The sequence below is a fragment of the Sphaeramia orbicularis genome, chromosome 9, assembly GCF_902148855.1.
Source record: "Sphaeramia orbicularis chromosome 9, fSphaOr1.1, whole genome shotgun sequence".
Taxonomy (NCBI): domain Eukaryota; kingdom Metazoa; phylum Chordata; class Actinopteri; order Kurtiformes; family Apogonidae; genus Sphaeramia; species Sphaeramia orbicularis.
The window spans coordinates 16480351-16492886 of record NC_043965.1 but is presented as its reverse complement, the minus strand read 5'-3'; the positions used below and the strand labels follow the sequence as shown (position 1 = coordinate 16492886).

The 12536-nt window shown below is 39.4% G+C and overlaps 1 protein-coding gene across 1 annotated transcript in view; it reads left to right on the top strand.

Moving 5' to 3' along the window:
• nf2a (NF2, moesin-ezrin-radixin like (MERLIN) tumor suppressor a) overlaps positions 1–12536 on the top strand; it is a 53914-nt gene that overhangs the window by 23880 nt on the left and 17498 nt on the right. The window contains exons 7-13 of the mRNA XM_030144149.1: positions 2989–3064; positions 3661–3795; positions 3934–4008; positions 6441–6554; positions 8890–9012; positions 9317–9534; positions 11039–11144. Coding sequence (XP_030000009.1) covers positions 2989–3064; positions 3661–3795; positions 3934–4008; positions 6441–6554; positions 8890–9012; positions 9317–9534; positions 11039–11144 — 847 coding nt within the window. The remainder of the gene's footprint in view (positions 1–2988; positions 3065–3660; positions 3796–3933; positions 4009–6440; positions 6555–8889; positions 9013–9316; positions 9535–11038; positions 11145–12536) is intronic.

Sequence of the window (12536 nt, the reverse complement as noted above, 5' to 3'; positions counted from 1 at the left end):
ATGTTTGCCAATTTCAGGGACTAATTTTGAAGTTAAGAAAGTCACCGTTTGTGGTAAAAATGTTGAAGTATCAGACTGTGAAAATACATAAAAAGAAAGACAATACAAAGTCATGGTGATGATACTATTACTGTAGCTGTCTCTCTCCATGATCTGTTCAGAGTCTGACAAAAGCTCTGCAAATTCCTTCACCTCACTTCTTTTTATACTTTTTCATCTCGCTCTCAAAGATTAAGGTCAAATGTTTCAAGGCAGTAGCCGTTTCTGTGTTGGCGATGTGTTTCATGTGCAGCTTGAAATGAGGTCCGTTGTGCTTTATAACACAAAACTACATGTTTCTTTACTGTCTTTGACACAAATCACCACTTTCTTGGACTGAAAAATCATCTTTTAAATTGACAACCATCATATGTGTAAATGGTGACAAAATATAAAGTTGGATCAGTGAATTATTTTTCTCTCATTACCCGTTAATCTTTTTTTTCTAATGTTAGGTCTCATGGGGCGCAACTGGAAGCACTGGGACTTTAGCTCTCGTACTATTTTTGCTTTTTGTTTTTGCCATTTTCATCCATTTTACTTTAATTTGTACTTTTAGTGGTGATAACTTTATCTCATGGAGTTATTGTGAGAGTGCAGTGAATTTTGACATATCACCAGGAATAATAGCTCCCCATACAATATTTCAGAAATTAAACATCCCCCACATACAGGGTTTGTATGGGTGCTTGAAATCTTTGAAAATGCTTGAATTTCAATGTTGCATTTTCAAGGTCTGGAAAGTGCTTGAATTTTAGTTTAAGTGTTTGAAAGTGCTTGCAATTATAACTCAGTGATGTGATTTATTTGTTTATTTTAATATTAACTCTACCAGGTTAGATGGCAAGCCAAAGCTACTTTCAGAAGCTGTTTTCAGACCGGTCAGCCCAACCAACCAAATTTTCGGTTCCCGAATGCTCTGATTTGTGGACACGTTGGCCGTTTCAAGATTAGGTGCGGTTCTCTGTCGGTCTGAAAACAGCTAGAGAGGTGATACATTTTGAAAAATAAAACTTTATGTCAAAAATGAAAATTACCAGGTGCTCTCAGATATCTCAGGTTCGGTATGTGTGTGCCTGAAGAACGCCAAGTGGCTTCCCTTTTTGTGGATAAAACTCTGCGTTCTCTTTTATTTAATTGAAAATGACCCGTAAAAGTGCTTGAAAAGTGCTTGAATTTGACCTTGAAAAATGTGTACGAACCCTATAGTTATTGTCCAATGAACCCTGCACATAAATGTACCAAATTTCACATAAACATACCAAATTTGGTTGTGTCATGTACAGTATCAGGTCCAGAGGCTCAGTAAATCCCCTCAGAACTATACCCTAAACCTGTGTTTTTCAACCTTGGGGTCAGGACCCCTCGTGGGGTTGCCTGGAGTTCAAATGGGGTCGCCTGAAATTTCTAGTAATTGATAAAAGAAAAATTACTAAAAAATATATATATATGTTGAGTTGACAGAGACAATCCCAATACATAAAAGACATGACAAACTGTGAAACTGAAACTGAAGCACTGTGGCACTGTTTATTTTTTAAATGTTCATTGTGGTCAGTTTAAGACGCTGCAACTCTTTTCATTATTCATAGTTTGAGTTCTTGTTTGTTCAGTATTAATTGTCAGCCTTCTAAATACAAGATGGACTGACTGTACATATCCTGACCAAGGAAATTCCAATTCTCACTTTGTGCAGTAATCTACACCTGGCTCGTCTGCCTCTGTTCATAATAATATTCATTATATAGACTAAATGTCGTCTAAAATTAACTTTTATTTGCAACCTAGTATAGCAAACTATTACATGATCAAAAGCAAATTCATTTTAGAAAAAAAAAGTCTCTGTTTTGAATGTCTGGGGTCGCCAGAAATTTGTGATGTTAAAACAGGGTCACGAGCCAAAAAAGGTTGGGAACCACTGCCCTAAACCCAGCAAGAAGTCTGCTGTTTTGATTTGAATATGCCCATTTCCATTTCATGGCATGTTTGTGTAGTTGCCAGATACAGGACACAGGAAGTGATATTCAACTCTCAAAGATGAAGACCTAAGGACATTTACGTGCTTGCATCAAACCCCTTGCCTGTACAGCGGTGCTAACCCTAACCCTAACCCGTATGATCATTGCTGCTTGTAGCTTTAATTTTATCTGTACTTCGGTTGAATTTTGGGCATGATTCACTAAGCAATGCATCAAAGCGATGTAACCTCAGTGTTGTGCACATCTCCATGTTCTTATTTACCCTGTCAAACTCTAAGAATTTACATTTCCAAAAAATAAATCAGGCTCAGCTCTTCAGATTTCTCCTGACCTACTCTAAAGTCGGAGTGTGCTCAGTGTCCAACCTAGTTAAGATTTGTTTACTTGGCATCGCGCTCTCTCGCCTGTTAAAACTTTGATGATGCTTAAATCATCCATTTCTCAACCACCCATATCAAACAGCCCGTTATTAAAAGTTTAGAATGCCGGCATGCCCTGGTTTTTCCTCAGCCATCAAAGTATGCAAATTTTTCTGTTTTTTTTTTTTTTTGCTGAGTTGACCCTGAAATCACAACAGATCTGCCAGCCAAGCTCCAAAAACAAGACGTAAAAGATGCATTTGTTATCGCTATCAGAGCATTAAGAGACGTGGAGGCATCGGAATAAGTCGTCTCTCCCGTCAAGCATGACCTCTAAAGACTGTTAGCGAATTATCGTTGTGTTTTTGTGTCAGCGCTGTGTTTATGTTTTCACCCTCACAAGAGCTGTGTGTGGCAGAATTTTTTATAGATCACACAACATGACAGATGCTACGCACAAAAGCAGAGGAAACAAGGTCTGATCTTCTTTTTCTCTGCACTTTTCCTCCTCCCACCCCTCTTCCCCTCCCTTTTCCTTCCATCCCCTTGGATCCCCATCAATCTCTTCCCCTCTCTCTCTCTCTTTCTCTCTCCCTCTGTCTTTGAACCAGGGATGAAGCTGAGATGGAGTATTTAAAAATAGCTCAGGACCTGGACATGTATGGCGTCAATTACTTTTTAATCAGGGTGAGCCAGTGCTGCTTCGCTATATCTTTACAAAGTAAGCCAATATGAAGGATTAGGAGGTACGTTAATTTCACTATGGTGTTATGAAATGTAGAAGAGAAATTGCAGTCTGACTCCCGTGTTCTTTATTATTCCTAAGTTGAATGTTATTAAGTGAGTATTTTTAAACCACTTCATACATCCTTGGGTAAATAGAAGTCTTGTATTTGCACTGAATTTCTTCCAGGTCAGTCAAAAACAAACCTATAACAAGTCTTAACAAAGAGAAATTCACTTGGGGTGCATTTTGCCTTGAACAATGTGTTCTGAAAAAGGTCGAGGCATTTCAAAATACCACGACCAAGTCAACCCTAGCCTCATTGTAATTGACTAAAGCATTACATTTCAAGTAAACAAGCACAGACTGCACGTAAGACCTGCTAGTGGCATTGTTCAACTCAGCTTTTACAAATAGTTTTGGCAGACGGAGTCACACACAATGCCACCTCTGCCAAACACAGGCACAAATAAATGTTGGCTGAATGGATGGCTGCTAGTGTCCCTTAATGAAAGAAATGAAAATGTTTACTTTGCTTCTCCGTTGCTCTGGGGTGTAGAATAAAAAGGGAACGGATCTTCTTCTGGGAGTGGATGCTCTTGGTTTGCACATCTATGAGCCGGACAACAGGCTGACACCCAAGTGCTCCTTTCCATGGAATGAGATCCGCAACATCTCCTACAGCGACAAGGAGGTGAGAGAATGAGCTGCTGCACATCCTGACAGATTTGGTTTTTTAGACTCAACCATAGTTAAGGCAGTTTGTTGCTAAATGGTTGTGTAACATGTGACTTTTGTCCTTGTTGTCATTTCTTTTCTGCTCTGTGTTTAGTTCACCATCAAACCTCTGGACAAGAAAACCAATGTTTTCAAGTTCAATTCATCACGGTTAAGAGTCAACAAGCTGGTGAGTTCAGCTACATGTTAGTGATTTTTACTCTGAATTATTACATGGCTTTGTTGCATACTCAGTTATGATTGGCCAATGATGCCAACTTATGGTCTATTAGTTCTGCTATTTCCACCAATATGCTCTGAAATTAGGGATGGGAATCGAAAACCGGTTCCAATCGATCAATTCCATCAGAGTTGTACACCTCCAGCATTACCAATTCTTCTTAACGATTCTCTCATTTCCCACCATGATATTTTCTGGTTATTCCTATGTTGTGGTGCGGAATGCACGGATCGGGTCGGAACACATGGACCGCAACGCCATTTAGGGAAAACCGGAAAACAGGACCTACAGAGTAGCTGGACCATATGCCACTGTTGTGATTTATCTGTCAGTCACCAGGAGTGCCACCACTGAGCAGTCTGGATCACATCACCCTAACACGTTTTAAAATAGTCATTCTTTCAGAATATTTACATTTGTTCATTAAACACTTCAGGAAAATCTGATTGTATTTCACTTTATAGATAGATAGATAGATAGATAGATTTACTTTATTAATCCCCAAGAGGTAATTCAAAATACAAAATGCGGTCACTGCTCCACAAAAACAGTCATACCATATCAACCATCAATAAATAAATAAATGCAGAGTATAAGTAGCTAAGAATAAGTTTAAAAAGAAAGTAGAATTAAAAGACAAAATGTGTTTTCTACATATCACATAAAAGCCCCCGAGAGGACAGAAGTGTTCCTGAGCTTCTACCTCCTATACACCCCACTCTGTTTATGTGTGTATAATAGTGTATATGTGTGACACTGGAATGATTTGATATGGAAAATGGTCAAACAAGCTCTATTATGACCTGTCAAACTGCTTTTTTTCCTACTCAAAAAACCCCTCAGGAATCGATAGGAGAATTGATAAGGAACTGAATGGGTAAGCAGAATCGACAGTGGCATTGATATTGATAATATCCTATCAGTTCCCACCCCTATCTGAAATGTAAAATTGCTGGATTTAAGAAAATAGTTGATATCCTTACATTGAATAATTACTGCATGAATTAATGTGTTTCATCTGGACACAAGTTCTTTAACCCTAACTGATGCATGGAGTAGCTTCTCATTTCTTAAACAACCATCAGTTTGATGGATAGCATTAAGATTGGACAATGACGGGATTCATCAAATTGTTAAAGTGGTTCAGGGAGCATGAAATGTCATTTTCACACCTGGATTAGCCCCCACAGAGTCCAGAACCTGAACCCCCTTGAGAATCTCTGGGATGTGGGATAGAGAAGACTTTAAATTGTCCGACTCTCCCATCATCAATACAAGATCTTGATGGAAAAATATTAATGCATCTCTGAATGTAAATAAGTGTTGTAAGTGTTTATGCCACAGTTAATGCATCCAGGAATCAAAGCTGAAGGCAGTCCATTTAATAGTGTGTAATGATACTGGGACTTTTTTTTTTTTGGTCAGGCTTTGTATCATTTCAAGATAATCACTGATATGCACATGCACATTAGTCACATTTCTATGACATACAGTGTCAACTATGGCAAATCAAGTTAAACCTAGCATTAAAATGTGCAATGAATAGAAGAGAAACACCAAAAACAGAGAAAGTGGTGTAGAAAAGAAAAGTAGCCTCAATTGTATGGAATTATTTCTGTAAGAGGAAGGATGATGTTTAAAAAAACAGGCACTTCGTCCAAACTGCCCCCATGCTGAGTCAAACTGTGTATTACAAGAATTAATTTGCCTCCAAAATCACTTCGTTAGAGTAGTCACAGCACACAACTGCTTTTGTGTACTGTTATTTAATATTTATTTTCAATGCAACCCTGTTATTCTGGAGTATTTCATTCTTTGCAAGCTGAGCTATTAAGTCCTTGGGTGAAAATTCTTGTATTTTCCTCATTTTGTCACCAAAACAACATAGTGCAATGTCAGTGTCTTTAATATCAGACTCCCAGTTTCAGAATCTAACATCTTGACAGTTTTTTCAGTAGCATCAATAAACGTTTTGGTTTTTTTTTTTAAATTCATAAAACATTTCCAAATGCATTTTTTTTTCAAATTTGTGATTTCTTTAATAAGTAGTCTTGTAATAAGCATGTTGGTGCATGTGTAGTAATGGCTTTGTTGTGATAATAACCTTCTGTACAGTATCCTTTACATAGCGGTGCAGTGTTCACTTCTACACAGAAGTCATTTCTGTCCCCACAGATGTTTTTCCTCACACAGGTGGTAGTTTGAGCTTAACCTTTAGAAATGGACCACTATCCTTAAATAAATTGTATCAGTTTGAAAACCAGTATTTTGGTCCTAAACGCTATGGTTGAAGTTACTGAAAGTGGTTGAATTGGATGAAGCCTGTAGTTGGACTGAGAATTGTAAAGGTGTTTTTTTTTTGTTTTTTTTTCTTCGTGCAGATTCTCCAGCTGTGTATAGGGAACCACGATTTGTTTATGCGACGACGGCGAGTTGACTCTCTTGAAGTTCAGCAGATGAAGGCCCAGGCAAGAGAAGAGAGGGCCAGAAAACAGGTATTGTCAGTGTGATGGAAAGTTTTATTCTTGTATCGATCCATGACCTACTTCAGTGTTTTTCAACCTTGGGTCGCAACCCCACGTGGGGTCGCCTGGAATTCAAATGGGATCGCCCGAAATTTCTAGTAACTGATAAAAAACAAAAATTACTAATAAAAATATTTTTTAAGGATTCAATATACTAGTGACATTGTACCCGTGGTGCCATTGTACGATAGCATGATAAGTAGAACTTGTCTGCCACCACTATCCATTTGTAAACGACCATTTAATCATGCATTGTGCAGGTAACAATTTGAGCCAACATGTGAGGCATGAAGGGAAGAGCATGTATTTGTTTGGCCTGTCAAGCATGATTAAATTCATACAGCAGTAGTGAACTGCAGCCTTCACGTTGTAGCATCGTCTGCTAGCAGTAGAAATTTCATGAACGGCAGCATAACCACTTCCAAAAATGGAGTATGGCGGCAGGGATGAAGAATTCAAAGTAGAGAGAGGCTAAAATCACCCAGCATACCTCACAACATTTGAATACAGACATAAAATTGTGCCTAGTAGACAGTCAGGTAATGTTTCTATTCATTTGGTGAGTTTGGCGGCGATCGGGCCTGTGAAGGCTGAGGAAGATCCGTACAAACGCCCTCCTGTGCTGCAACATCGATTGGACACAAAACGTAAAATCGCCCAGCATGCCTCACAACATTTGAATATTGACATAAAATTGTGCCGAGTAGACACTCAGGTAATGTTTATATTCATTTGGCGAGTTTAGCGGCAATTGGGCCTGTGAAGGCTGAGGAAAATCCGTACAAACGCCCTCCTGTGCTGCAACATCAACCCGGTCGGACACAGAATGTGCATTATATAGTAGGATATTTCATTATAATTAAAACACCACACACTGTTCCTAATAAAAATCAAGTTCAAATAAAATGCAGGATACAATATCTGAGAGGCCATATCTTGACTGACCCGATCATGTGATCGCATGTGTTACTACGTGTCAACCTGACCAGACACAGTCCCAGTCAGAAAACCGGACCAAATAGAGAATGGAAAGATTTCTTTGCCTGCCTGGCTCCCCGCTAAGACATCCACAAGAGAAACTGAGAAGCAGGCACCAAAAAAGCAGAGAAAATATAACGAAACTTTCCTTCAGTATGGATTTACCAGCATCATTGAAAGCAACGAGGAAAAGCTGAAATGTCTGCTATGTGCAAGTGTACTGTCTGCCTCCATCCATAATAATATACATTATATAGCCTAAATGTCATCTAAAATTGACGTTTATTTGCAACATAGTATAGCAAACTATTACATGATCAAAAACAAATTAATTTTAGGAAAAAAAAGTCTCCGTTTTGAATGTCTCGGGTCGCCAGAAATTTGTGACGATAAAATGGGATCACGAGCCAAAAAAGGTTGGGAACCACTGACCTACTTACTGATTATTATTGCTCTACACATTACTGCTGTCTGCACTACTGAACATGAACTATGCACAGGAAAGACACCACTGAGGTTGCTTGCTCTCCCCACGTATGCATGGAAAACACAACATAGACACCAGCCATCAGCGTGGGCAGCATCTCGCAGGTGTTTCATCACCAAAACAAACCATCACACACAGTAGAAGAGAGCATATTTAAGGTCGTCATTTTCTTGCTTTCGGGGAATCACTCTGATTAGATGGCAATACCAAGAAACCTAAAGGAATGACAGTTCTTTGTGGAAATCTGTTTATTTCTTCTCTCACCAAAGCTTAAACTGGTATATAAACAGATGGTCTGGTCCCAGTACAAAGATAGGGGGTCCTAATACTTATGTTATGTTCATATTCTGTTTTGTCTTATTTCGTTTGTTCCTTGTTTTTTGTGTGTTTGTTGTTAGTTTTCTGGTACATCAATATGGGTGTGTATGTATGTGTATGTGAAGATGATAAGTGAGGTTAATTACTCATAAGAGATCTAAGGGACTTGAGTTTTCATATATTATGCTGATAGGAAGCTAAAGGATAGATTGTTTTGAATGGGCAAATGAAGTCATACTTTGCTTTCATATGTATGTATAAGGTTTTTTTTTTCCATCATTTTTTACTATCTGTTTTATTTCTAAGGACTAAGTAAGATTACTTCGTTTTGTTGCAAATTCAAAATAAACTAAACAAAAAAAAACTTTTTAGAAAACCAAGTTGAAAATTCCACCACACCAGTCAGACACAATCCACTTCTCATTCATTTTACTTCCATCCATGTTTGTTGTGTGTCTTCTTTACTGATCCTCCATACATACTCCTATAATCCTCCTCCCTCTGCATCTTCTTTGTCCACAGGTGGAGAGGCAGCGTCTACAACGGGAGAAGCAACTCAGAGAGGAGGCTGAGAGGGCCCGAGACGAGCTGGAGAGGAGGCTGATCCAGCTGCAGGATGAGGCTCACATGGCCAACGAAGCCCTGGTAAGATCCAACTAGTTCCACACAAAATACACTATTTTATGGACAAAGTCACATCCAGTGAATTTTGTTGGACGGAACTCCTCGGTTACTGTATTCTTGCCTTTTCATGTTCATCTTTGACTCTTCTTTTATGTTATTTACTCGTTCTTTCAATCTTTCAACATTCATTCTGCACTGGTATGCATCCCACTCCTCATTCTCACCTGACTGTTTATCACTCTATCTTTCCTTTTCCATTTTTATCTTTCCATGTCCTTTTTTCTCCTCACGTCTGCGTGCCCTTCCTTCTTCTGCTCCTCTTTAGCTGCGTTCAGAGCAGACGGCAGACCTGCTGGCTGAAAAGGCCCAGATCGCAGAGGAGGAGGCCAAGCTGCTGGCCCAGAAAGCGGCCGAGGCTGAGACGGAGATGCAGCGCATCAAAGTGACAGCCATCCGTGGCCAGGAGGAGAGAAGGCTCATGGAGCAGAAGATGCTAGAGGCTGAGATGCTGGCTCTCAAGATGGCAGAGGAATCTGAACGGAGGTGCAGACAGAACAGACAGAATAAGCCTGTACCCCTCATGCAGAGAATATTTTTCTGAACTGGCTTTGTTTTTTTTGTGAAATACACACTTTTTTCAAGGTGCACATTCACATTGCATCAGGTCACCCAATGGGGTATAAGTTACTCAATACTCAGCTGAATTTGATAATAATAATAACAATAGATTAGATTTCTGTAGCGCTTTTCAAGGCACCCAAAGCACTTTACATTATTGATCCATTATTCATTCACTCTCACATTCTCACTCTGGTGGTGGTTAAATACATTTGTAGCCACAGCTTCCCTAGGACAGGCTGATGGAACCATGGCTGCCAATTCGCGCCAAACGGCCCCTTTGACCACCACCGAACATTCATACACATTCATATACCAGTGAGAGTGACACTGGAGGCAAGGTGGATGAAGTGTCTTGCCCAAGGACAACAGCACATGACTAGGACAGAGCGGTTATTGGACGACCCGCTCTACCCCCTGAGCCATGGCCGTTCCAAATTACTCAGTCAAAGAATGAAAACTTGTTTAAAATCGTTTAATTTCAAAGTCTTTGTTCTACCACCGCGGCTCCAAAACAGGTAATCGTGCATTTACAGCCAGCCTGCTGCACACAGAAGAAAAAGGGAGGAATCTTTTGTTTGGTAGCCTTCCCCCAAGGTCTGAGCCACAGCAGTTAATTTGGGCTAGTTAATTGTTAGCAGGGGTATTGATTGATGGATAGAGTTCCTATCAAGTGGTGTTTTTACTACACACACAGAAGCTTGATTGTGCTGAAACTGATTTTAGCAGTGTTTTATCTGTAGCTTTTGTCATTTTCTTTTTATACTTGCCAGAGTACTTTATTACTGAATATTAACTGCTGTTGATTTCTTTATTTCTTTGGAGGTCAGATCAGGACCTGATAAGCGCTCCATAATAAACACAATAAAGCTTGATAGCTCAGTCTAGCAAAAGAATTGATGTCATTTTCCTAATAAAACAGGACACACAGATACTAAGACTATCACTTCAGAGCTTCTACTTCACAATTTATTAGGCAATCATTTCAAATAGGCACCATTAACCACTTGCCAGTAACTGCAATTTCTAGATGAGCACTTTTCGCACCATAGAAATTTAAAACCGTGGCACTCAACATGTAAATGACTACGTCCACCCAAGCCCTCGAGGCGCGTTGCTCCCCCACACTGACGGAGTGCTGATTGTTCAGAAACGCTATCAGAAGCAATGTAATCATCTGCATTTAACATTTGTAGTTTCCTACATGTGCATGCTTGTTAGAGGAGAATTGTCAGAATAGATAGTCTGCTGAGCTGATGCACTGATCATTTGAGCAATAACACAGAGACATTACAATTTTATTGAGGACCGAAACACTGTGTATGTAAAATCATTTAGGATTCAGTCTAGATACAGTAATTATTATGTCAGACAGACTGGGAGGTGAATTGGAGTATTACATAAATCTGCCTGTGTGTTTGTCCCTCAGGGCAAAGGAGGCTGAGCAGCTGAAACAGGACCTGCAGGAAGCCCGGGAGTCGGAGCGCAGGGCAAAACACAAGCTGCTAGAGATTACAAGCAGGGATGTCTATACGGTAAAGAACCTGGGACACGGATACAAATATAGACAGAGGAAAAATTAAAGGAGAAGCCTCATGAGAGGAGAACCTTTCAGGATGACAATGGGGACAATGAGGAGATAGGAAATAAGCAGAGGTATTACACATATTATGTTTCAGGAAACATTTTTTTTTTTTGTGTAAAGAATGGCCTGAGGATGCAACCTCACAACACTTTTAGAGCCTCTTTTGGGAATTCGGGCCATTTGGGAGAATCATATGCCCTTGTACTAGAATTGAGTTGATTTCTGGTTTGTCAGGTCCACTTTAGAAACTTAAACCGGTTTGATTCACTGGAAACCAATTGAAGTGAATCAGCAACATGACAACAATTTAACATGATAGTATTACATTGTTCTACAGAGTAATGGAGCAGCTAGTGTCTGTTGAACCCTGAGTGATTTACAGCCAAGCCGAAGCTGACGGCACAGAGGAGGACCACATGTCAGGAAACCAGATTCAGGCACTGCTTTAGTCTCACGTTAGCCAACCCTATCTTGATGTTTTTTGTCCAACCGATTTCTGGTAGACTAATCACCTGTTTCTTTTCAAATTTGACACACATCTCCTTTACGACCAGGAGAGGGGTAATCCACAGTTTGATCGCTGAATTTTAATTTTTGGATTTTTTATAAATTTTGAATATTTGAACTTGGAATATTTTTCCAACTGATTTCACCCAATTCAGCAGACAAAGTGCGATCAGAAAGTTAAGACTTGGGCAGAATAATGTTTGTCTTGGTTTGACTGTACTACACTAAAAGGACAGTATTAAAAAAAAAATGCAATTATCTTTAATTTAAAATTCAAAATTAATCCCTGACTAGGCAGGGCATCGGTGCGCAAGAGGGGTAAATTGTTGTGTGACAGGGTGGGGTATTAGTAAGTTGTGCCCTACTGTTTCACTTGTCATTATTAAGTGTCTATTGGTGGTTGGCAAACCAGCTTAGAGGTGCATTATCACCCCCAAGGGGACTGGAGTTGCTTTGCTTTCAGTCATGGGCTTTGGTAGTCTCATTTCTTCTCTTCTGCTGCGTGGAAACTTGGCACCTAGTAGGAAAATGTTGTGTACTGGTTTTGGTTTTTGACTCAGGCATATCAAACCTGTTTTGAAAACTGTGTACTGACCCAATCCTACTCTTAGTTTTCAAATTAGTCATCTTAAGAACAACTACAATGTAAATGAAATGCAGACTGGGATATTACAGTGGTTTGGAAAGAATCAGAAGCATTGAAGGATTGTCACAACGCAAAAATCAAAATCTTACCAAGTGTATTTTTCTCATTTCTAGTCACGATTTTTTTGCTTAATTCAAGCAAAGAAATCTGACAATGGAACAATTGAAAATTATCTTAGTAAGATTTCTT